General features: G+C 38.0%; 1 protein-coding gene and 1 long non-coding RNA gene across 3 annotated transcripts in view; one reads left to right on the top strand and one right to left on the bottom strand.

Moving 5' to 3' along the window:
• The window catches only part of LOC309617580, a 548498-nt gene that overhangs the window by 268388 nt on the left and 253719 nt on the right, over positions 1 to 26391 (bottom strand). The window lies entirely within an intron of this gene.
• HYDIN (HYDIN axonemal central pair apparatus protein) overlaps positions 1 to 26391 on the top strand; it is a 441132-nt gene that overhangs the window by 162730 nt on the left and 252011 nt on the right. For both annotated transcript variants that reach the window (XM_082369752.1, XM_082369751.1), the window contains exons 11-12: positions 6320 to 6419; positions 22231 to 22349. In XM_082369752.1, coding sequence (XP_082225878.1) covers positions 6320 to 6419; positions 22231 to 22349 — 219 coding nt within the window. The remainder of the gene's footprint in view (positions 1 to 6319; positions 6420 to 22230; positions 22350 to 26391) is intronic.

Here is a 26391-nt window from a genome sequence, read left to right as displayed (position 1 = left end):
GAGGATAGGCTGTGAATTCACAGAGAAGGATGGCCAAGAGGAGAACCAGACAGCTGAGAGCTCGCCAGCCTATCCTACATGTCTTTCTACCCTATTATGCCTTGTTCATCACCATTTTCTACTGAAGGGTCTTCTGAATCTTGCTCACATAGAAGATCAGTTATGCCAAATGGCCACTATTTAATTTCTGACAGTTGAGCTATGCATCAGCGATTAGTTTTTTTTTATTAGGATGTGATTCCTTTTAATTATCTTCTTGATACGAGCTGAGTTCATAGTAGAAGCAGAGATGATTAAAACCAAGCAGTGCCACCTACTGATCTAACAGTCAATCTCTAATTGACGGCCTGTTCAAAAAATAAAAATAAAATTGAAGGTTGATGCAGGGGTTTAGAGACTACCTTGCTTTCTGATGGGCCCTTCAGCCTCTGTGTCCACCAGGAAGGACATTGTCTTCAACTGAGGTAAACTTAAAAAGTAAACAAAAAACAAAAAAATCCCATGTTACCTTAGGGTCTGAAAGGAAGTAAGAAATGATATGCTTATATTCTCAGACCTATGTCTATATATCTGGTTCTTTAAATGCGTCAGCCAAAACAAAGTTTAGTTTAGCCCTTATTGTGTCCTCTGTGTATTGAGTGTTGTATGGGAACACTGTTCCTATTTTAGAGGCTCTTTCAATTTAAAGTAAGTAGATTCAAGATTAAGAGATCAGTCACTGTCCTTAAATTGTCAAAAAGTGGTGATGGGTTTGAATTTAAATCACATTTTATTTATGTGATCATGTGAGAAGTAGTTTGACTCAATGCTGTAAGAATGTCTGATCCAAAACTCTAGAACTGCAAGTTCTTACACTGTTCTACCACCACTTGGCCACTGGTTAATTCCACTGTCTCAGCTCACTTTCTTCCCATCATGCTCATTGCCTACCATTGCCATGGGGTCTGTTGGAAGAACCTTGAGGAGTTATGCTGGGGCATCTTTGGTACTGATGTGGTCACAGAGTGCAGAAGTGGGAGTTTGTCTTTTGAGAGACCCCAGACATGTTCATTGAAGATGAAGGGAGTGGGCAAAGACCCAGGGAGAAGGCATTCCTGGGCAGATACAAGAAAATGGGCTGGAAGGAATTTTTTTTACTTGGTAGTTTATTGATATTCTAATAGTAACCATAATTGTTGTTCTAGTCATTAAAGCATGTGCTGTATTACTACTATTTTTACAAGTTCCTCATGTCCATTCTTTTGATAATGTCTTGAAATATTAATGTAATTAACCTAAAATTTCCCATTTATTCCTGACCTAGGGAAGGTAGTAAGTTCTATAGAATACTGATCATTTCTCAAGCCACTTGCATCCATATAGTTTTCTTCCCCCTTTGGAAAAGAATTGTGAAATTTAGTCTATTAGGCATGTTTTGTGCCTTCCAGAAAAACAAGTGGAATTGATTACCTTCAGAAATACAATATTCTATTTTACTAGATGGACTTTGGCTGTACAGAATTTTGACAGTCTTGTTCTGTTACTTCCTCTGCTTAGGTCTCTTGGGTACCCTGAGTGAGAGAGAGTCAGAGATAAAAAACACAATTGCGAGAATTGAGAGGCAGAAGAATATTACAGGGCAAAAAGAGAGAATCAAGCTTTCGGTTTCCATGGGCATCTAGGAGTCCTCTGAGAAATCACAGCACAGGTGTGCTAGCCTTGTTTCTGAACTCTGGTACTGCTGGCTCAGATCACACTTTTAAGATGCAGCAATTTTCTGAATGTTGAACACTTGATATTTTCTCAGAAATAAGGGTCTGAGAATTTAAAGATCTTTGCCCAAACTGGCCCTAAATGATTGGCCGACTGACGTCAGTGAACAGGGAAGACATTTCTGCTCCTTCATCCAGAATCCCTAAGGAAGCTTCAGCTTAATGTAACTAAGCCTTAAAAAGGGAGAGAAACTTGATAATTTCTTTATCACCATGTAAGTAACAGTAAACCATGCTCTGTCGTCACCTAAGCCTGTGGAAAACATGTGGTTCAGCAATTCAGACTTTGAAAGCACAGCTCAAATTTAGTTTATTTTTCCCAGATCGGCATAGCATGTGAGCTCAGCAGAACCAGGTTGGGTGGGAGCCCAGATGGCTACCAAAGAGGAAAGATCTAGCTTTTTACTGCAACCCCCTTCCACTTCTTGTATCATTAGTCGTGAGTCACATTGCAAACATGTGGGCGCTGACTCCTTGGAAAAGGGCACCGGAAAGGAGAAAGGAGGACAGGGATCTGCTGAGAGCAAACTGTCCTTCACAAGTCACGGCTCTTTTGTCGGTGTGGTTTTCCCATTCTTCACCCTCCCTTTATTATTGTTCATCCTCTCAGATCTTTGTGCTCAGATTACAGAACCAGTGGAGGTGGAAGGAGGCCTAGGGAAGTCTTAGAAACAGCAAGGTTCCTTATGGCTCATTAAATAAATTAAGACCCTATACCTATTATATATATATTTTTTTATATATATATATATATATATAAATAATATAATATAATATAATATATTATACACATATAATTTTTAAGGAGATCATTTTAATAAGACACCTTTCTCATGATCGTATTAATGACCTATCATGAACCAGTGGTGACATGTTTATAGACAGCTTTCAGAAGGTCTCAGAACTGTCCCTGTCGAGTCACTTGGTTGTTCTTGTTCCAGAAATTCCATTTCCAGAAATATTTAATATTGGGGCAAAAACTGCAAACATGGGAATTAACTTTAGACCTGAAAATTCAAAGTTGATTCCTTCTAGCAGGTCACTTGATTAATAAGTGAAAGGCAGTCATGGGTCTGAGGGAAAAACAAAACATTAAGACCAAGAAGGAAGATAATTACAGTAAAACTGAAGGCCAGTTGGACAATTATTTTCAACAAACAAGATAATGGTCATTTACAGATTATATTCTCCATACTCATCTCTCATTTGGAGCAGGAAAATGGGCAGTGATGGGAAAGGAGTCATATATGGAAGGAAAGCAGAACAGCAGGGGGTTCTGTACGATGAGGCTGGTTTCACAGGACTGGGAGGAAAGGATATTGATGTCAGAGCCAGTAGGGAACATTCTGAATGTTTTGGCTTTCAGAAAGAAACTTTAGAACTGAGCAATAAAGAAAGAAAAATTCTTTTCAGAGACATAAATGACATGGAAGTTAACTTCAGAAGTGTGGGAAAAGTAATATGAAATGTATCAAAGATATATAAGTAGCAGTGGGGTCATGTTAGGCTGATTGCCTGTTACTGGAGTTTGCTCTCTCTGATTTGGTAGAAAATGCTTTTGCTGTAAAGAAATTGAAGTTCTTTAACTTTTATTTTAATCCCAACTGAAAAATAAAAGTGTCCTTCTGCATGTTCCTAACTCCTTCAAATGACCTAATATTGAAAACATCCCTCTGTGGGAGGAAACTGAATGACCACACTTCTGTTTTTATAGATACACTCAGCCCTCTTAATGCACATTACTTGATAGAAGCCCAGGAGAGGTTTTAGCATAGGATTTGTCCTTGAATTATCTCTGGGGGCTCAGTAAAAGCCATAAATTACTAGCAGACGTCTTAGGCACAACAAAACCGCTGCAGCCCAGGATAAGAAAGCACGGCACCCACAGTCCCATTCTCCCAGTCTGAAGAACCCCGGGGACTCAGATTCCTTTGTGCTGGTCTTGCCTCACCAAGCGGAAGGGCTTCTCAGCCTCCAGGGGGCTCCATATCAGACAGTCCGCTCCTGGATCACATCCAAATGTCACTGCTCCCTCCTCTTGGAGGTTCTGGTTGCTTCTCTGTAGCATGTCTGTCCCACCATTTTCCAACCCACCAGTCTGATAATCAGACTTCTTTGATGATGGGATGTGCAAGAGTGCTTCTGGGATAGAACTTAAGTTTGTTAACTTCCTGTATGCACATGGACCCTGGATTTTCTTGTGTTTGAAAGTGGTCTGGCCCAGCTCAAACCGTAAGGCCCTTGAATTTGCACACATGTACCGAGCTTATCTGATTCCCAGCATATCCTTTTTGGGGCGTTTCTTACCACTGTGGTGAGACTTTTCTAGCAGAGGTTTTCTAGGGATCCAAGATGGCCCCAGTGGTCAGTTTGGATAGGAACAGGTTAGCTGTGTCCATTCTACACTTCTAAACAAAGCAGAGCCTAAACCCAGCAGGGGAATACATTTGTCTCATGGGTTAGGAGTAAGACCAGGTCTTTAGACATTCTCAGATGGACTACCCACTGATACACCAGTGAATGGATGAGCCACTTTTTCTGCCTGGCCTCTCTGCTCATTCTGGCCATGAGTGTTCCTAGCACTCCATATCACTAAAAACCCCCACAAACCAAGATGGGCCAGGTAGTCGCTGTTTATCAGAATAAAACAGATACCCGTTTCAAGGTTTGGAAAAGCGCCACGGTGAAATGCTCAAATAAGCAAAAGTGCTTAGGACTTCCCTATGCCCTGCATGATCTCAAAAGTCCATGTCAGCTCTAAAATTGTATGACTTTTGTGGTCCCAGTTGAGGAGAAAATGGCAGAAGTAGACTGCAAAGATGAATAGGCATTTGCCAATAACTACACAGTGTGCAAACTGAGTGATGGGAATGATTCAATAAATACGTTGAACACTTACTAAGAGCCACTTCTGGTTTAGGTGCTGGAGATAGAACAGCACCCACCCTCATGGAGCCTTCATTCTAGTGGGCTGATGTGGAAGTGAGAGCTCCTGGGACCCACATGACACCCACAGCCCTCACTGCTACTTCGTTTTTTTTTTTTTTTAATATTTATTTATTTATTTGGCTGTGTCAGGTCTTAGTTGCGGCACACAGGATCTTTGTTGCCATGTGCAGGATCTTTGTTGCAGCATGTGGGATCTAGTTTCCTGACCAGGGATTGAACCCAGGCCCCCTGCATTGGGAGTGCAGAGTCTTAACCACTGGGCCACAAGGGAAGTCCCCCTCACTGCTGCTTCTTGGAGGCTCTGTGCCCTTCATGCCCTTCATGCTTCTGAAGCAGGGCGACATTGCCTGAGAAGCATACTCGCCAGGCTGTTACCTTCGTAAGCAAACCCAAATTGGCTCTAGTTTTCTGTTTTCACCATCTTGTTTGACGTCTGCATTTTAAACCACTTTGCTCTCTGCTTGATTCTTTACTCCAGCACTATATGTTCAGTTCCAGCGAAACTGGAAATAGAACGTGCATGTGGGACTGTCTGAAACTGGATCCTAATTATTTATCAAGTTGCCTTTCCTTAGTTTTCTATTTAGTTGGTAGGACCATTTATACATTTTTGGATGTGCTTATCACTGATGTTCTTGGCCTTATTTACAAAAACCATAGAAAAAAAACACATTTTCCCCCTAATTTTTCTGATACTTTCATCTTAGTCTTTCCAAGTGACATAAGAATAACATTAGTCATAGCAAACAGTTATTTGCTGAGCTCTTACTGTGTACTGAATGTGGGTCAGAAAGCATTTGACCTGCGTGATCCCTCGTCAGACCTTAGGAAACCCTTTGAGGCAGGTGCTATAGCATATCCTTTTACAGCCCTGAGAAGTTACATGGTTAGTACAAAAATATTTTTCAAAGGATATCTCAAGGGGATTCTGATATTTGGTAGGTTGCATTACAATTTCAAAACTTGGTTTTCTTATTGTGACTTTTGAGTAGTTTGAGTTAAAACGAGAAATAATATCACACTGGATCAGAACCAGAGTTTGATCTGGCCATTGTTCTGCCTCGGGCCACTGCCGTTTACACAGAATAAGAGTATTTCCTTATGCTGTCACTCAAAAGTTAGGAATGGTTTCTCCATCAAGTGAGTTAGATACTTCTTTCCCTCTGGCCTTTCTGGACCTTGTATAGATAAGGCGCAGCATTTATCACATATATTTCAAGATATTTGTGTACATTTTTATCATCCCTCTGAGGTGTGAGCTCCATGCAATCTTAGACCATACCTTTCTTCATCTCTGAAGCCCAATGCTGGACACACAGTGGCATACAATGAATGTTAATTGAATCCACAAATTTTAAAAATGCCCTAAACACCCTAGTTTCCTTTAGTAACTAATTATATATTCATGAACTCACTGAAATGATCTTTGAAGCTTGTTTCCAACTTGTACCACCTCTTAACAAGTAGTAGAAATTTCCTATCTGTTGGGTAAAATTGTGCTTTCTTTTATTTGTTGTCAAAATATTTCCTTCAAATTTCCTGGAGCTACAACAACAGCATTTAAAAGCAGTGCCTTCCCTTCATCATATTGTTTTTTAATGATTCTTTCATGTTTTTAGGAAGGTGATGTCTGGCCCAATTCATCAGCTGAAATCACTGTGTACTTTAACCCTCGGGAAGCCAAACTCTACCAGCAGACTGTTTACTGTGACATTTCAGGTAAAGACTTCTTCCGTGTGGTAAACTCAGGTTACCGAGTGCCTAGAGCATAAAGTGATAAAGCATGTGTGTGTGTGTGTGTGTGTGTGAGAGAGAGAGAGAGAGAGAGAGAATGTTCTGGCTATGTGCAGTGTATGATATCAGTAGGGGAATGATGGAGTCAAGCTAGGCATGTCACACTTCTTTCTAGTACAGATCAAACTTTGAAGTACATTACAATTGTGGTGTGATGGGTGGGGATGGGAAACCATGGGTCTGGGTTACCCTTTGATTTTTAGAGCAGTAAGAATATTACTTGACACAAATTCTCACAGTGTTATATCACAATGTTTTGTTCTTTTTATAGTATTTGGCTACTTAATTTTTTCCTTTTTAAGTTTTTATCATAGTAATGCATGCCAAGTGAGATGGGAAGGCAGCCTGGCAGTGGCCAGAGCCACAAGGAGGGTGTACTAGGAGGGTGGCAACCTGATGGCTTCAGGAGGTTGGATACATATAGAGGAGTTAAGCAAAAAAGTAAATATATTGAGGATAACAAGAGCCAGTATTTTTCACTCTCGGAAGGAGTAGATACAAATGTGGGAAGGAGGAAACCTAAGATGAGCCCTTTGGTATTGGAATGGAATTGGAGTTATCACTATGAACTCAGGGTTGCTGATATGCACGGGTATAGAAATAAATATAAATGTAAATATATGTATATGTGTATGTACATACATATGCTTAATTCCTAGCTATGTTCACTGAGATGTCATGGAAGCTTTGAGACCCTAATAGCAATGAGCACAGCTAGCACCCAAAGCTCGGTTTCTAAATCCCACCCTCCACTCAAAAGGAACCTTGAAGAATTGATTGATTCTAGAACTGAGGCAGAGAAAGAGCAAGATGAGCCTGGAACATCCTTTTGTGCTGGAAAATAAGGAAATGCTTAAAGAAAGACAGATATGTCAAAATGACACAGAAGCCAGCAAAGAGACTCTCCCTGACCAAATTTGGAACAAGCCGAGAATCAAAATAAATAATGTCACTAATAGATTATAACCAATTGAATAAACAGGAATCTATGAATCTACTCAATAAAATTTGCCATTTGGCAATCATAGTAATAACCAATCCTGGTGAAAATCACCAATGGCTTAAAAACTAATAGGTGAAAGCGAGGTGTGGAACAGGCTTTAACATAGTCTCAAAATATCCTCCCTCAAAATACTTATTAATCATAAAGAGGAGAAAATTAACTTTACACTAAAGAGACCTGGTAGATGTCATCTTAGTTAATACCAGCAAATAGAGCAAATCAATGTCGTGTATCACCCGCTAGGATGCAAAGAAAACACAGTATGTCTTCAATGATATTAGGACCAAAATACCTAACTTGGGTCTAATAACAAGGAAGCATCAGACTAGCCCAAACTGAAGGACAAAATGAGATGACCGGCTTGTAATCTTCAAAAAATATCAAAAAATTTAAGAAGAAAAGACTGAAGAACTGCTCCAGATTGAAGGAGACCTGGGAGACATGACATCTGGGTGCAACATGTGAGCATGGATTGGATCCTTTGCTACAAAGGGGATTATTGGGCAAAGGATGTATAGAAGTTCTTTGCACTACTCTGGAGACGTTTCTGTATTTTAAAAATGTTTCAGAATTTTTTAAAAAGCTGATGCCAATAAATAAGTAAAACATGCATATAGTAATATTATGAAGCTAAATAACAGTCTATTTCTCTAGTACTGCTTCCAAGAAGTACTTTTAGGTGTTTCTTGTGGTGGTAATTTCCCTTGCTGATTCTATGCTTATATGACTATTTGTTGATTTATCAATTTTATATACTACTTTTGAGTCCTCAATATGAAAGATGAAGATTTAGTTCACCTCTGTCTCCTCTACCCCTTCCTGGGCTTATTGGTTTATAATTTGCATGCAGTGAAATTTACCCTTTTTTGGTGTACAGTTCTGTGAACGTTGGCAGACCTAAACAGTGATGTAACCACCACCAAAAGCAAGTATAGAATATCTCCATCACCCCATAAAATTTCCTCATGCCCCTTTACAGGCAATTCTATCCCCCACCTTAGCCGCTGGCAACCCAGTTATTTTTATTATATTTATTTTATTTTATGAGTTTTATTTATAACCTTAAATAACTTTCATTTATATACTTAAAACTATATTTTTGGGTCCATCAGCTCTACAGTATCTCTGGATGTATAAAGATATTGGAAACCCTAACCTGCCCACTGCAGTTCAACCCTATTTCTCCCTCTTCTGTGAGTTATTCTGCTTTGTGTTGTCATGGTTGATAACCACATTCAAGTCTTCTATTTTGACTACATAAATTTTATACACTGAAGGGTCAAACTGTATTCTGAGATTACATTTTATATTCTGTTGGTTGAGTGTTCTGACCCTTAGTCACTCAAAGAATGTCCTTAAGGTCTGTATCTTGTAGATTCTCTTTCTTTACTGTCCACCACTTTTTCATAACTATACCTTGTCTTAGCTTACTTCATAATTGACTTGACTCTTTTGTACAACTTTTGGTATTTTCCCCCCTATGGTTTCTAATTCCTCATTTCTTTATTCCTATCTAATTTCAGAATTCATGCCCTTCTTCTCCTTGAAGACATTTCCTCCGAGCCCACCAGCTTTTTATTCTAATTTAGATCGGTTACCTCCTGCACAGTTTTTATCCAGAAATTTTTCTTTAATTTCCATATGTGTTCCATTATATCTTTTGACTCTCACTTTGCTCAAGTAACTTCCTCAGAAAAAGGGTATCTAGGTGGGAAACTTTGATCCTTGCATGCAAGAAAATGTCTTATTCTGCCTCCATACCAACTTTGAGAGTTTAGCTGACTGTAGAATTCTAGGTTCAAAATAATTTCTCCTCAGAACTTCGAAGCCATAGTGCCAACTTTATTGTAAAAATCCAGAAGTTTGAAGGCCACCCAATTCTCCTTCCTTTATAGGTGGCCTGGTATTTCTCTCTCATATTTTCTAGGGTTTTTGTTTTTGTTTTTTTCCTTTTTTTGTACTTGGGGTCTGAAATGTCATGAAGCTGTGTCCAAGAGTGAGTTTTTCTAGTTCGTTTTCTTCAGCTTTCTATGGGCCATTTGAGTCTGGTTACTCATGTGTCACTTCCAGCTCTGGGAAATTTTTTTTTACATACTTTCCTCCTTTTTTTTTTTCTTCTCATTTTATTCTTCCGGAAATCTTAACATTCCAAAGTTAGACCTACAGGATTGATTATCTGTTGTCAAACAACAAGATTTTAATCCTCAGACATGAATAATAAATAATATTAAATGCCATTTAAAGCTATTAAATAAGGATGCTCAGAGAAATACTGACATTTATTAGTCAGAAAAATCCAGGGTAGCAGGTATGCATTCATAGGGTTACTTCCAATGTCTTCTGGTCTGTGGTTATCTGTTTGTATATAAGAATAAGAAAATGGGTTTAATTTTCAGGGTAGCTAGTGCTACTTACTTCTGCTGTTTAATGTGTAGGTCTCCCAAGAATATGACCATGGTGATTTTAAACTTGGGGGGAGAGTAATAAGAGTACACAGTCATTAGTATCCCCAAGTGCAAAAATTCCACTGTTCTGCAATATCTTGTTTTCAGTCTATATCTATGGACTGTTTTCAGTCCATGTCTATGCAGTTACTTTTCTCTTTGTGTAAAGGGGTCAGGCAGTCTACAGGGGGCTGCTTAACCCAAGACTCTGCCACCCTCCACCCACCCCAGGTGTGTATCCCTTCCTGATGATATTTCCTGCACCTTCCTGGGATGTAACCATCACCTTGACTTTTATGATAGTCATTTTCTTGTTTTCATATATAATTTTACCACCTACGTATTTATCCCTAGGCAAAATAGTGTAGTTTTACCTGTTTTAAAAATTTATATGTTGAAATCATACTCTATGTCTTAAGCTGTTAGCACTAGGAAGATAAAGCCATTCAATAAATACTGATTAAATGAATGAGCAAATAAATGAAAAAAATGAATGAATAAGTGAATGAATCCTAGTTTGATCTGCTCTCTCCCTTGCCCATGGATGCTAGATTCTCAAGATGGCCCTAGAATGAACGAAGAATGGACTAGGAGTTTCTGGATTGACAGGTCTGTTTTCACACTTCAGACCAGCATCATCTACCCCGGACTTCTTTTTTTTTAATAAATTTATTTATTTTATTTATATTTATTTTTGGCTGTGTTGGGTCTTCGTTGCTGCGTGTGGGCTTTCTCTAGTTGAGGTGAGCGGGGGCTACTCTTCGTTGCTGTGCGCAGGCTTCTCGTTGCGGTGGCTTCTCTTGTTGCGGAGCACGGGCTCCAGGTGTGCGGGCTTCAGTAATTGTGGTACATGGGCTCAGTAGTTGTGGCTCGCAGGCTGTAGAGCGCAGGCTCAGTAGTTGTGGCGCATGGCCTTAGTTGCTCCATGGCATGTGGGATTTTCCTGGACCAGGGCTCAAACCTGTGTCCCCTGCACTGGCAGGTGGATTCTTAACCACTGCACCACCAGGGAAGCCCCTACCCCGGACTTCTTAATGGGTCTGGAGGAAATGTTGGTATATCAGTGTTCAGACATAGGCTGGAAATGGTCCATTGGCCCTCACATCACAGGTGCTGGGACCTCCCTCCCAACAATGGCTTCCCTGGGATGTTGTATTTGGCCGTATTCCAGGGTGCTGGCTGCTCTCCAGGAGGTTCCCAAACATTACATAACTAATGGCATTTATCTATTGTTTCCTTTGCAATTCTGAATTCTGCCACAGAATTCACATCCTGGGTAAACTGAACGGTGTAATTTTCCATCTCCATGACATTCTTCTTTATTTTGTTAGTGGTTTATTAAAAGATACGATTGCCAGGGAAGGGTTTTGTTTACATAGTAATTCCACATTGTCTTCCCTGTAAATTCTGTGCAATTCTATGTCTTTTCAAGGGCTGGTGCTGATTCCTTACTATTATCTTCAAAGGTTGGTAAAACCTCCTGGTTTTAGGACACTAAGAAATACTTCTTAGGCAAATAGAAAACCTCCTTCCCTCGTTTTGTTTTGCTTTGCTTTTGTTTTCCTATATGCTTTGAGCATATAAAAGCAAATACATATAGATATGCTTTTCCTCATACCTTTTTACATAAATGACAGCATACTTTACACAGTAGTTCTAACACTGCTTTTTTTTTAAAAAATTTATTTATTTATTTATTTATTTTTGGCTGTGTTGGGTCTTCGTTTCTGTGCGAGGGCTTTCTCTAGTTGTGGCAAGCGGGGGCCACTCTTCATCGCGGTGCGCGGGCCTTTCACTGTCACAGCCTCTCTTGTTGCGGGGCACAGGCTCCAGATGCATAGGCTCAGTAGTTGTGGCTCATGGACCTAGTTGCTCCGTGGCATGTGGGATCTTCCCAGACCAGGGCTCGAACCCGTGTCCCCTGCATTGGCAGGTGGATTCTCAACCACTGCGCCACCAGGGAAGCCCCTAACACTGCTTTTTAAATATTTCTTAAAAATTATTCCATAACGCTAAATAAAAAGGGGCCATTCTTTTTCATGGTTGTATAGGAATTCTTTGTATTTACATACCACAATTTGACTTCTCACCTTTTGTCACTGAGAAATAGAACACAGATTCAGAAATGTACATAACGTGTGCTGTGGTAGGCAGAGTAATGGCCTCCCCAAGATGTCCATGTACCCAGCATCTGTGGATATGTTACTGTGGATATGTTACATTGCATAGCAAAGGGGAATTAGGGCAGAAAATGGAATTTAGATTACTAATGAGCTTACCTTAAGATAGGGAAAATGTCCTGGGTGGCTCAATAATAAGCACAAGAGTCCTTAAATGTTCAAGAGGGAGGCAGAAGGATCAGTCTCAGTGTCAGAATGATGCCCTATGAGAAAGACTCTACCAGCCATTTCTGGCTTTGAAGATAGACGGCCAAAGAATTCAAGCAGCCTCTAGGAAAGGAAAAGGCAAGAAAATGGATTTTCTCCTAGTCCATCCAGAAAGGAACGCAGCCCTACCAACACCTTGATTTTAGCCCAGTGAGACCCATTTTGGATTTGGACCTCTAGAACTTTTAAGATAGTAAGTTTATATGTTAAGCCACTACGTTTGTGGTAATTTGTTCCAGCAGCAATAGGGAACTAATACACACACATGTACAGTATAACAAATAATTATAGGCAGACATTATGTAATTGCCACCAAGATCAATAATAGAATATTTCCAGCCTCAATAAGCCCCCGTGTATTCCTTCCCAATCACACTCCCTTCACCGCAACCTCTCCCTGAGATAATCACCATTCTGTCCTTCATGATTATTATTTCCTTACTTTCATTTATAGTTTATACTCCCATGTGTGTATAACTAAACATTACAATTTAGTACTGCCTGCCTTTGGAATGTACATAATTGGAATCAATATGCATGTGTCATCCACGTTGTTGCTTGTAGCTCTAGTTGCATTTCATTTTCATTGTTGTATAGTGTTCCATTGTGTGAATGTATGTTCAGAGACAGGAAGTAGCAGGGAAGGCCAGTGTCATTGGTTTTGGGGAGGCCGCTCGGGATGCATGAAATTTAACCCACATCTCCAACTGCAACCTTTTCTTCTTTTGAAAGCTTTTATATCTAGGCACCGTGAGTACAGAGATGCACAGAAACACAGTTCCTGCCCTCAGAAAGGCATGGAATTGAGTGGGGGGAAACTGACACATAAATCAACAGTTATGTAATGCCATACAGTGAATGAATGATAATAGTTGAAAAGAATACAGGACACACAGCTCAGTCTTGAAATATATGTTAGTCAAGTGAAAAAAAGGAGGGGCTGGGCACAAGAAACAGGGAAACGCTTGTGAAAACACATAGAGAAACACTATGTAAAAATATACCATGAGCATGAAATGACATAGAACTGCAAGTTCCTGGGGTGTGAAACAGAGAGAGACAGAGAAACTTGGGAGGGGACAGGTGGAAATGAAGCTGGAGGCTGGTGTAGTAGGTGGGAACCAGTTCTTGGAGGGCTGCCGTTGACTGCCCGACTAAGAACCTCGGACTTCATCCAGAGTGAGTAAGGAATCACTGAAGGGCTCTAAGCAGGGGAGTGATCTGCTCAGACATGAATATGGCAAATACAACATCATTAAAATCTTTTCAGTTAATCTGAAACTGAATTTTTTTTCTTCATTTAAAATTTTCATATTTTCTTAGAAGTAGTTAAACCTGTATGTTAGATATTTATAAAGACTTGCTGATAGTTTGATCTAGGTCTCAAAACTGATCTTTCATGTATCTTGACTTTCCAATGGAATGTGTAAATACCCAATTTAATCATGAAGATTGCCTTAAAAAAAAAAACTCAAAGGGAAACTACACATATTTGGTTTGGATCACCACATGGGAACTTCAAAGGAAGTAACACTTTCTGATTTTAATTGTGAAATATATTGCCAGATAACCTCGTTAATGGGTGCTTCAGAGTCAAATGCAGAAAAGTAGCATGTTGGAAATGACTCCAGACATACCCGCTTCCTTTAAAGACCCAATTAAGATGAACCTTATTGTCCATTTTCATTCTGTGCACCATAAGAGAAACATCTGAGTTTTTAGCACAATTTGAGGCTTTTGAGTTTAATCCTAATTAAACTAAAGAATGGAGATTTAGGAAAGGAAAAGCTAAATCACCCCAATCATTAAAAACATTTTTGGATTTTCAGAGTAATAAGTGAGTAATACTCTACATATTTCTAATCTGTCTTTCTCAAAACTCATCAGATTGCAACCTGATAATAATATAAAGTATCTTAGTCCTATGAATGAGAAATTATTTTCTTGATCAACTACTTTAGATTACATTTACTTTAAATTACATTTTCAGTTATCTAATATTTCAAACATAAAGAAAAATATAGGGAATAATATACCAGTGTCTTTTATACATACCCAAATTTAGGAAAACTTGAACAAGTAGAAACGCCCATGTTTTTGGTCAGGAAAATCAACATTATAAATAGGTCAATTCTCCCTGTAAATGCAATGTGATCCCAATGGTAATATCAGTAAGGTTGTTTTTTTTAATTGGGTTGATTCTAAAATTCTTATGGAAGAAATAAATGAAGTAGGGTTGCCTAGAAAATTCAACAAGAATAATGTGGGAGGACTAGCTCCACCATATATTAAAACATTAAAACCTATAGTAAATACAGTTGTATGTATGGTTTATGAACATGAAGAGAAAGTAGCCATCAAATCAATATTTATTTTTCTTTTCAACCATACCATCAGCAGCAGCAGCAGCAGCATGTCCTAATCCCCTAAATCCTACCCTCCCCCAAATCCTTATTTCCCAGTGTCCTATGTGAGCAAAATAAAAACCCTAATTTGTTTAAGTCACTTTTTTCTATTTATCTTTTGATGCATAACAAACCATCCTAAATTTAGTGGCTTCAAACAACTAGCAATCACTTATTTTGCACACAGATCTGTGATTCAGGATTCAGCAAGGACAGCTCTCTTTGCTCCACATGAAGACAGCTGGACACGCTTGAAGGTAGAAGCTGATTTCATTTTTTAGCTCATCCACCTATATATCTGGCACTTGATCCTGGCTGTTGGCAGGGACCTCACCAGGTTCTGTTTGCTGGAACCTATCAGTGGCCTCTCCATGTGGCTGCTTGCTTCCTCATAGCGTGAACAATGGACTGAATTGTTGAGATGAGAAATCTACTGCAGTCTAATTTTAATTTCTTTAGGTTATCTGTTTTTCTATCAGATTAATATTAAGAATTACTTTATGCTTTGGTGTTCTACAGTTTCACTGAGATGGATTTGCCTTTATCCTACTTGGTACTTGATATGCTTCTTTAATTTAAGAACCTTTCATCAATTCTGGAAAATTCTCAGCAATTATCTCTTCAGTGTTGTTTTCATCTCATAACCTCAATTTTCTCCTTCTGTAAATTCTTTTAGATATATGTCTTTCCCATGGAATTGCAGAGTCTTTTAACTTCTCCTTTATATTTTTGATCTCTTCGTCTCTGTATGATACATTCTGGGGGTTTTTTTCCAAGATCTTTCTTCTAGTTGACTAATTCTTTCTTCAGCTATTTCTACTCTGGTGTATTTATCTATTCAGTTTTTATTTCATCAACTTGATTTTTCAGTTTTAGAAGTTCTGTTTGGTTTTAATACTTTCATTTTTGTCTCCTTCAAATGGTTTCTCTTTCTTCATTTACCTCTTTAAAGATTTTGAGAATGCTATGTTAGAGTTTATTTAAGACTTTTCTATTATCTCAAACTCTTGGGGTACTAATTTGCATGTTTTTGGTAACCACTGATTTTCCTCATATTGAATTGATTCTTTAGATGGCTTGAAATGTTTGTGTTGTTAGCTCATCTTTAGCATGTGCTATGGAATGAATGTGTCCCTGCCCCCTTGCCCCAAAATTCATATTTTGAAACATAATACTCAATGTGATGGTGTTTGGAGGTGGGAACTTTGGAGGTGATTAGGTAGAGGGCAGAGCCTTCATGAATGTGGTTAGTGCCCTTTATAAAAGAGACACCGGAAAGCTCCATTGCCCGTTCTTACATGTGAGTGAGAAGACAGCATCTGTGAAGCAGGAAGAGGGCTCTCACCAGACACTGAATCTGCCAGCACCTTGATCTTGGACTTCCTGGCCTCCAGAACTGTGAGAAATAAATGTTTGTTGTTTAAGCCACCCAGTCTGTGGTATTTTATTACAGCAACCCAAACAGACTAAGACAGTATGGGTACTGGATCACGGAGGTGTTCCTTCAGAACAATTTTTTATTTCTTCAGGACTTTACAACTTTTATTTTCACAGCTTCTGATTCTTTCACCTATAATATAATATAAATTTGGATCCCATTCCTATACATGGGACTTTGATTTCTCATAGGGGCCTTTTTCCCCTATTCAGATTGCAAGGTAGAGGACAAGCTTCATCACTGTTCCCTTAGACCAATAGGTAGAATTTTTCTAGTTTCCTTTTTGGAAAGAGGCATCCTTTCCAAGGTCCTAGATTTATGCAGGAATCTAAGTTCAGTTCCTCATTCCCAGATAGGAACAAAGCCATATGCCCTATTTCTGTGAGGGTGTTTAAACTGAAGCCATTAGACCATAAGGCTGTATGTACTTTAAAAATCTCTGAGTTCCCTTTTTATTTCTAGCACCTGGTGTTTTCCTTTCTTTCTTTTGGGCTTGGATAAGTATTAAAACTATATGTTTGTCATAATTTTAATGATTTTTTTTGTATTTGAAGCGGAAGGATGTGCTGAGTCAGCTTACCCTGCCCTGTTGTCAGAAGTTAATGTAGTTAACAGTGTTCATATGTTTCTTGAGGTAATATCCTTAGAGAATCTGCATCGAGTCACTCTGGCTGCTCATTAAAAATGTAGGTTCTTGGGTTTCATCTATGTTTTTTGAATTAAAATCTGTGGAGATAGTGCAAAAGAATATTTTAACAAGGACTGAAAATTAAGTGTGTAACAAGGTTGCAGGATACAAGATTTATATAGAGAGAAATCAATTGTGTTTCTAGACAATGAACAATGGAAATTGAATTTTTAAAAAGCAATATTACTTATAATACAATAGCATTAAGAAATATGAACTACTTAGAGATTAATTTGACAAAAGATGTGGAAGACCTGTACACTGAAAACTATAAAACACTGCTGAGAGAAATTAAAAACCTAAATAAATGGAGAACTGTACCTTGTTAATAGGTGGGTAAATTAAATATTAAGATGTCATTTTCCCCCAAAATTCATCTATAGATTCAATGCAATTCAAATAAAAATCCAAACAGCTTTTTCTTGGTAGAAATTGACAAGCTCATTCTAAAATTCATATGGAAATGCAAAGAATTTAGAATAACCCAAACAACTTTGGAATAGAAGAATAAAATTGGAAGACTACTATGACCTGATTTCAAGACAACTTCTAAGCTACGGTAATCAAGATAATCCAGCATAATATCCCCAACTAAAAATTCTTAACTTAATCACATCTTTTGTCATATAATATTCACCTTTTTTGCCATATGAAATAATACTTATAGGTTACAGGAATTAGGACGTGGATATCTTTGGGGGCCATTATTCAGCCTACCACAGATCCTATGTGGGTGCCCAGTTGTTTTAGCTCTTTATACTGTGTGGTCCACCTTTCCGTACTGATTTTCACACCTGCTCTGTCATAAGTCAAATTTGCATATGTGTGCATTTATTCTGAGTTCTGTATTCTGTTTCCTTAGTCATTTTTCACTTTCTGCCCCAATACCACACTATCTTAATTACAGTAGATTTACAACTGACTTTAATATATGAAAGGGCAAGTCCCCTCAATTTATTTTCTTTAGTAACGTCTTGGTTGTTACTGGCCCTTTGATTTTACACTTAAATTGTATAATGAACCATCAAATTCCTCCAAATTTTACCTGCTGGCATTTTGTTTAGTAGAGCATTAAAATTATATAGATCAGTTGGAGGAAAATTGACAATTTTATAATATTGAGTCTCCCATTTCAAGAACATAACCTAGTTCTCCATTTATTTAGATCTTTCTTAATATCTTTCAGTAAAGTTTTTCAATTTCTTCCTTGAAAGTCTTAAGTATATTTTGTTAGATTTATTTCTAGGTACTTTATATTTTTGTTGCTATTGTAGAATTAATATCTTGAAAATTAATTTTTTGACTCTTGCTGTGTGTAGAAATGCAGTTGACTTTTGTATTTGATTTGGTAACCATCTTTTTAATTTAAAAAAGTATTTATAGGTTCTTTAGGATTTTTCAGGTTGGTAGTCATAAAATCTGTGAATTATGACCATTTGTTCTTCCTATTTATACATTCTCCCCCCCCTCCCTTTTTCTTGTCTTACTGCACAGGAATGGAGCTCAAGTATCATATTGAACATCTAATATATATATCTTAGATGGCAAGTTTTTGAAAGCCCATGGTTACATTTTCTGGTATTTAATGCAATATAATCTATTGCATTCACAGATTTTAGGGCTGTGAAAGGGGTTCTGTAGTACATCTCCCTGCTTCTCATGTGTGAAACCAGGACACTGTAATCATAGATGAGAAGCTTCCCTATTTTAAGAACATTTTAATATTTTGCTCTTCTAATAAGGAATCTGACCTTAGAGCTTAATAGTTCTTTCAAGCTTGTCCATCTTGCTGCCTTTTGCCAAAATCCCTGCTTCAAAAATCTTGTGGAAACATAGCACTTGTAATGTAACACTAAAATTTAGACTAACTCTTACAAATGCAAGCCTGGGTATTACTTTACTCCTATTCTGTCCTGGGTTAGGGAAATGGCTAGCTACAAATAAGAAAGTCTCCCTTGAAGTAATTAATAATTCCCAAAGAAACATTGGCTCACTGCTTTTGTACAACACATCTCCTTTTTTCTTTTTTATTAAGGAAGGCAGTCAAGATAACAGATTGGGAAAGCTTTAAGCCTGACAGTTATAAATAGTCTTGCAGTTTATTCCACAATGTATTTGCAGTTCTCTTCCTTTGCCATTCTGAAAGTTGGATCTCTGTCAAAATACTTTTCTCTTGACCAAGGAGTACAAATCATTGCCTTCAAAACAGGTTTGAAGATTAAAACTCTAAAATAATGGAGTAGGGTGATAAGGTTTGGGCTCTCTGAGAATTTTAGTGATGCTCTAGAGTGTTGTCAAACCAACACTGATCTTTAGAGGAACTTTAGAGGAACTTCTTTTCCAGGGATCACATGGATTGGGAGAACCCTTTGAATAAATGAGCTGTTCCAAATATTGCTAAGATTGCTCTTGTTTCTTGTAATCAAAGCAATACTTGCCTAATGACCATTGTGTTGCCAAGCACTAGAGGGGACCCAGAGACAAGTATTCTTGTCTTTAAAAGGACAGTCATGGAGAGGAGGCATTAAAGATACAGACGCTAAATAGCAATAGAAGACAGTGGAACATAAAATGTCACAAGGCATTATTATGATGATAATAAATTAATATTATTAATAACAACCAATAATACCACTTGGTTGTTCAAAGTGTATTTGCTCTAATACTGAAAATTGCATCTAACAGAGCGTCAAAATAATTTTGAATGTTCAAAATGTTACACACAGAGCAAATACATAATTTTTCCCTAAATAACTTGAAATTTCAGTGGTGCAAATTTAAGGAAAACCTATTAAATTATCAAATATTTTCGAGTGTTGATTTTTGAGGGAGAACATGGAAAGACAGAAACCATTAAAACTGTTGATGTTTTTGTGTAAATTAGTACAACCATTCTAGAAGACAATATGGCCATAGCTGTCAAACTGTCAAGTGTGTATCCTTTTGTTCTGGCATTCTACTTCCTATAGTGGTGGGCTGGGTAATTTAACTCCCTTTTTCTCTCTCTCTTTTTCTCTCTCTCTCGCACACACACACACACACACACACACACACACACTCTCAGAGCAACTAAAAGAATAAAAGAACGAGTCAAAATATATTTTTCAAACTTGTTAGAAAGCAAAAGAGAGCTGCCAGGACAGTGAAGGATTTGGGGACCAAGATCCAGGAGAAGAAAGAAACCAAAACAATCAGATTTGGGGGGCCTCTTTATCCTTAGTGACACTGACTTTTTGGGAGATACTGCAGAGACTGAAAAATTAAGCAGAGTTAGGGAAGAAAACATAGGAGTTAATGGGATGCCCAAGGAGAAAGGGCCCTAGAAATGCCCCATGCTTGAGGGTGGGACCCAGTAAAGTGGGGACTAGAAATAAGTCCTTATAAGAACTAGAGCTCAGCTTTGGATCATTTTTCAAGCATAGATTTGATTAAGACAGTTCTCCACTGGGGTTCCAAGAGTATTTAATCCCTAATGTTCTAAGGTATGTCTTATATATGAGGAATTAACTTCTCTTCTATACGTAGGATAGTACTAGCTACACACCCTTCTTGGGAGAATTGAGAAAATAGTCACTCCAATGATTTGCTGCAGGGCTTAATTCCGTCACAAAATCTTACTGCCAATGGTTAGATTAGGTTATCTGGTTATCAGTTTTTTATATACACTGATATACACTGATCAGCACTCAATCAGAAATAACCAAGTATATGAGGAGGTAACACAGTCTGATAGAACACCAAGATAAACAATAGGAGCAAACCCATAGAGAGCCAGGTAATAGAATTTCTAGACACAGATTTTTTTTAATGTTCTTACTAAAGATAATATTGAGCAGAGACCTGGAAACTACAAAAAAATCCAATAGGAAGTCTAGCATGGAAAAGTTATGATGACAAATTAAGAACTCAGTAGATGAATTTAATAGCCTGTTAGGTATACCTAGAGGTAGATTTTGTAAACTGGAAATTAGATAAATCAAAGAAAATAGCTACACTAAAGCATATAGGGACAAAATGCAGAAAAGAACATAAGAACTGAGTGGAATGTGGTAAAAAGCTCCTATATACGTGTGTGTGTATATATATACACACATACATATATATATATATAAAGAAATGGGAAAATTGAGCATAAGCAATATTTGAAGAGATAATGACAAAAAAAAATTTCCAAATTGGGTGAAATACATTTATCCACAGATTCAAAAAGTGCAATAAACCCCAAGAAGGGTAAATGCAAACCACACTTGGGAACATTATAGTAAAACTGCTGAAAAACAAAGACAAAAGGAAAATCTTAACGCAGTCAGAGGAAAAGACGTATTATCTCAAATGAACAATAAGACTGTAAACTGAGTTCTCAACAGAAATGGTGGAAGACAAGAAATAATAGAATGGTATCTTCAAAGTGCTTAAAGAAAACATAGGAAAATTGATCATAAATGTATTAAAGGATATTAATTACATTGTAATTTGTTGTAATGAAAATTTGGAAGCCACTTAAATATCCAATAAGAAAGACTGGTTAAAAATATTTACTACATCTTTAGGTGATGATATGTAAAAATGTTCCAGATGTATTGTTAAGTGAAAAAAAGCAGGCTAAAAATAATTTATAGCATATGCTCTCATTTACATTAACAATTCTTAAATATGATTAAATGTGTAAGGATTGGCACCAAAATGCTAACAATAGTTATCTTTGGGTGGTGGAATTATGATAAAATTACTACTTTCCCTTTAATATTTTTATAATAATCACGTATTATCAGATGCAGATACATACCCCATTTTAAAAGGGAAGCAAAAGCAGTCAGTACTTTAAAGGCTTGTGCTCTGTATTGACCCTGGGTGCATTGTGGCTGTGTAGTAAAGGATACTGTTTAGTGGATTCCATTTCCTCTGTATGAAAGAAGCTGCAAAGTGAGGGTCAGGTAAGACTCCTAGACTCAGATCCCTTAATGCCCCGGCTCTTCCTAAATCTAGGAAAGATCAGTGTGAACAAGGTCTCTTGGAGCCCCGTGGCGGCACTCATCTTATGGTCATTCTTCTCTGATTTAGAGAAATTATTTTCCTTTATAAAAAACTTAAGGATACAGTTAAGATTGGGTTAAATTTTTTAAATTGTTTTTTTCTGCTAAAATGTCAGCCTAGATTGCAATATAAGCTTTCCCCTAAAGTTAAGAAACTAACCAGTATTCTTGTTTCTTAAAGATAAGCTAAATCTTCAGCATTGGTTGAATTACACTCCCTCAGTCCATTGTAGGGAGTTGTTGCAATAATCTTGACTGCTTACATTAATAAGAGGTTGTGGGTAATCTGGGGTAATAAAACGTCACTGAGGGTAATAAAGTCTGAATTGTTTTTACAGGCCGAGAGATCCGTTTGCCCCTCCGAATCAAAGGGGAAGGAATGGGACCAAAGATTCACTTCAACTTTGAGTTGCTGGATATTGGAAAAGTTTTTGTTGGATCTGTACATTGTTATGAGGTAAGCACTAGAATTGTTCGTTGAGACTCCTAAGTACTTGGCTTTTTTTGTTTTATGTGTGTGTTTTTATTGATAGAAAATTTGTGACATCACATTTTTTCCATTACTCGTACCTATTCAGACCCCAAATGATTGAACTCCTCCTCCCTCCCAGCCTTGTTGAGGGAAGCAACTTTTTCCATCCTTTTCAGCCTCTCTAGCTTTATAAAAAGCATCAAAGTCATAACTTAATTGGTTTTATCATCATCATTTTGTAAATTGCAAAGGGGGACACCATAAATACGTCTCCCCATCTGTTTAATGCTTGTTCTCTGACAACATAAATCCTACAGATCAGAGGATAGAGAACCTTTTACATTTTCCAGAATGTCCTAATGAGGATAGCTGTTTTCACACTTCAGAAGTTTCTCTAATTTAAAATTTTAATTAATTTTCTCTGATTTAAAAACCAATCGTCCTGATTTCTGGAAGAGATCTCCCTGCTTTGTCTTTCCAATTAAATAGAAAATGATTTTTTACATGATGTACCCATGGGTTCATGAGGATCAAAGTTACTTCAGTGTCACTTCATCACTAAATTCATATCCAGGACACTTGTTTACACTATATCAAACTATAACCATTGAAAGTTTATTGTAGAAAGATTCCTAAATTGTAAGTGTTTATATTTCTATAGAGTTAACAATAAAAGCATTTACTTAATGAGCGACAAATAGGTGTCAAGTTCCATGCCTTATTATGTGTGCATGCCTACGTATGTGTGTGTGATTTCTAACTCTTACAGAACCATGAGTGGTGGGTTTTACTGTACCTGTTTTTACACATGAGAAATATGAGACACATAGTGGTTAATTCAGTCAACATCCTCACCCTTCATGTATGTTGAGCACATATGCATTAGTTCACTTGGTCCTCACAAAAACCCTTTGAAGAAGGTACAATGACTATCCCCATTTTATAGCTGAGGAAGCTGGGGCTTAGAGAAGTTTTACTAGTTAAGGTAACGCTACATACTGTAACAAACAAATACAATAATATATCTATTTTGTTCCTAACATAAAGTCCCAGACAAGCTTGGTCATCAGCAGATGGCTCTCCTCCTGCAGAGGATCAAGAACTCAGCCTCATTCTATCTCATGGCTCTCCCACCCCTAACATCTGAGTTGCAAGATTGTAGCCTCACATGTATCACACTGGCAGTAGGAGAAAGGCATGGAGGGGTGCACATGAGAGGTTTTTATAGGAGGTAGTAATGGAGGTGGCATGTATCACTTTTGTTCATATCCTATTAGGGTCTGTAACTGCAAGGGTGGCTGGGAAATGTAGTCTAGCTATAGGCACAGGAGGAAGAGGATATGGGTTCAGTGAATGGCCAACCTGACTCTGCCGCATTTGTTAAGTAACTTGGCAAAGTCACACAGCCTGTAAATGTTAGTGAGCCCCGGGGTACTAGGGCCCTACATCATGTGGGAAGAGAAAGCCCTTTGCTGGCTTTTCAATCCCTTGGGCTCTCATTATGGGCAAATCCGGTCTACAACCAATTCAGCTCAGCCTAAGCATGGGAGGTGAGTGCCCAATTGATGTTGAGAGCTTCCTGCAGTGTCATTTGTCCTCACATTCGTTAGACTTAATGATGGGCCAAATGGGATGATTTGAAAGGTAAATAGAGATGTTAATGTCAGGGAATATACATGAGATGAGATGGAAAATACCTAAGAGCATAACTTAAATGAAGTAATCACTCACGTGACTAACAAAGTGAAAAGTGGCACAGCTACTATGTTGCATTGTCCTGTATTGCATTCTGAAAAAATGGTCACTTAGGGAGGGGAAAAAAAGGTATAAGAGTTCTTATTAAATTAAATTGTTCTTATTAAATTGATATTCTGCCTGTACTTTATCCAGTGCAAGTTCCCCTCACACCGTACAGACTGTGTCTTATGGATGCCACATTGGAAAAGAACCTTTAGTTCTGATGCAGAATTGTTATCGAGTCCAAACTCACTCTGCTGGCTACACAACAAGGCAATAAATTGGGAGACAAGGTGTTGAGACAAGGAATAGTGACTTTATTCAGAAAGCCAATAGACTGAGAAGATGTCAGACTAGTGTCCGCAAAAACCATCTTATTGGGGTCTGGATGCCAGTTTCTTTTATAGAACAGAGAAGGGGAGGAGGTGAGGAAGTAAAGTAAAAAGGCCTAGTTTTGCAAAATATCTCCTGGCTTGGCCAGCATTGGGGAGGGGATGTGTTAATTTCCTCTTTTCTGCAGCCATTCACAGGTGGGCAGAGTCAGATTGTCACCCTGTGAGATGAACAAAGGCACTTTAGTTTAACATTCAGGCAAAGGGGCAGGGTGCCCTGAGGCAAGCCATTATGTATGATTATAATAACAAAAGCAGTGAAAAGCAAAGGTTAAATAAAAGAAACGGATCCAACATGGAGTCAGATTTTGCTCTTCCCTGTTACAAAATAGATAGGGTTTCTCTGAATGTGATAATAATTTCTTACAAATTTTAACAGAAGTGTGCTTGAGACCATCACTTCCCACCCTCCCATAATTGAACAGTAAAGCAAACCACAGCCAGCTAAGTAAGTGTTAAATGTGGTGCTGCATCAGACTGGACAGTTTTGAGAGCTGTGCAGTGGCAGAGAAGGACATGGTAAGGTGCTTCTTATGGGAATATTTTGCACTCTCTGTGTATTTAATGCTGATGCCTCATTGTGTCTCTCTTTCAATTTATTACATTACCTACTTGAAACAAATTTGAGTAACTAGCTATTGCTGTTAGTCGTTGCTGAGCTTAGCAGACACATAAAGACTAACCCCCAAGAGTATATGCTATTCCCCAGTATAATTAGAAGGAAAACAAATGAGAGGTGAAGTTCTACTATAAATTTTCCCCTCTCCAAGGAGTTGGACTGCAAGGGTAAGGGCATTACTAGTAATCAAAAGGTGTCAGAATTGTATTGTCAAACAATTTGCTGGATTCCATATACATAAGTAGTTGCTGCTTTGTCAGGGGGAGAAGAATGAAATGCATATTCTCGAAAATAGAGGAACTGGCACCTTATAGAAAATCTGGGTAAGACAGGAAAAAAGGCAATCCATGCACCAGCTCAGAGAGAAGAACAAGTGTCCTTCAAGTTACCATTAACACCTTTGAGTTGCCTTCAAGTTATCACTAGTGCATATCAGTTGCTTCTTAAGCACAGGTAAATCTTAAACCCATTCTACTTAGCACTGGGGACATAAATAGCAATCACTGTCTTTCATGAGCACTCTTTGCCATGCACTATTCTAAAAGTTATGCAATTTAATAAATGTCATTTTCACAGCAATCTGAGAAGTTAGTAATACTTAACTTTTTTTTTAAACATCTTTATTGGAGTATAATTGCTTTACAATGGTGTGTTAGTTTCTGCTTCATAACAAAGTGAATCAGCTGTACATATACATGTATCCCCATATCTCCTCCCTCTTGCATCTCCCTCCCACTCTCCCTATCCCACCCCTCTAGATGGTCACAAAGCACCGAGCTGATCTGCCTGTGCTATGCAACCGTTCCCACTAGCTATCTATTTTACATTTGATAGTGTATATATGTCCATGCCACTCTCTCACTTCATCCCAGCTTACCCTTCCCCCTCCCCGTGTCCTCAAGTCCATTCTCTACGTCTGCATCTTTATTCCTGTCCTGCCCCTAGGTTCTTCAGAACATTTTTTTTTTTTTTTAGATTCCATATATATGTGTTAGCATACGGTATTTGTTTTTCTCTTTCTGACTTACTTCACTCTATATGACAGATTATAGGTCCATCCACCTCACTACAAATAACTCAATTTCATTTCTTTTTATGGCTGAGTAATAGTCCATTGTATATATGTGCCACATCTTCTTTATCCATTCATCTGTCGATGGACACTTAGGTTGCTTCCATGTCCTGGCTATTGTAAATAGAGCTGCAGTGAACATTGTGGTACATGACTCTTTTTGAATTATGGTTTTCTCAGGGTATATGCCCAGTAGTGGGATTGCTG

The sequence above is a fragment of the Balaenoptera borealis genome, assembly GCF_965194805.1.
Source record: "Balaenoptera borealis genome assembly, chromosome: 19".
In the NCBI taxonomy this organism is placed as follows: Eukaryota; Metazoa; Chordata; class Mammalia; order Artiodactyla; family Balaenopteridae; genus Balaenoptera; species Balaenoptera borealis.
The sequence above is the reverse complement of the archived record's forward strand: the minus strand, read 5'-3'. Positions and strand labels throughout refer to the sequence as shown.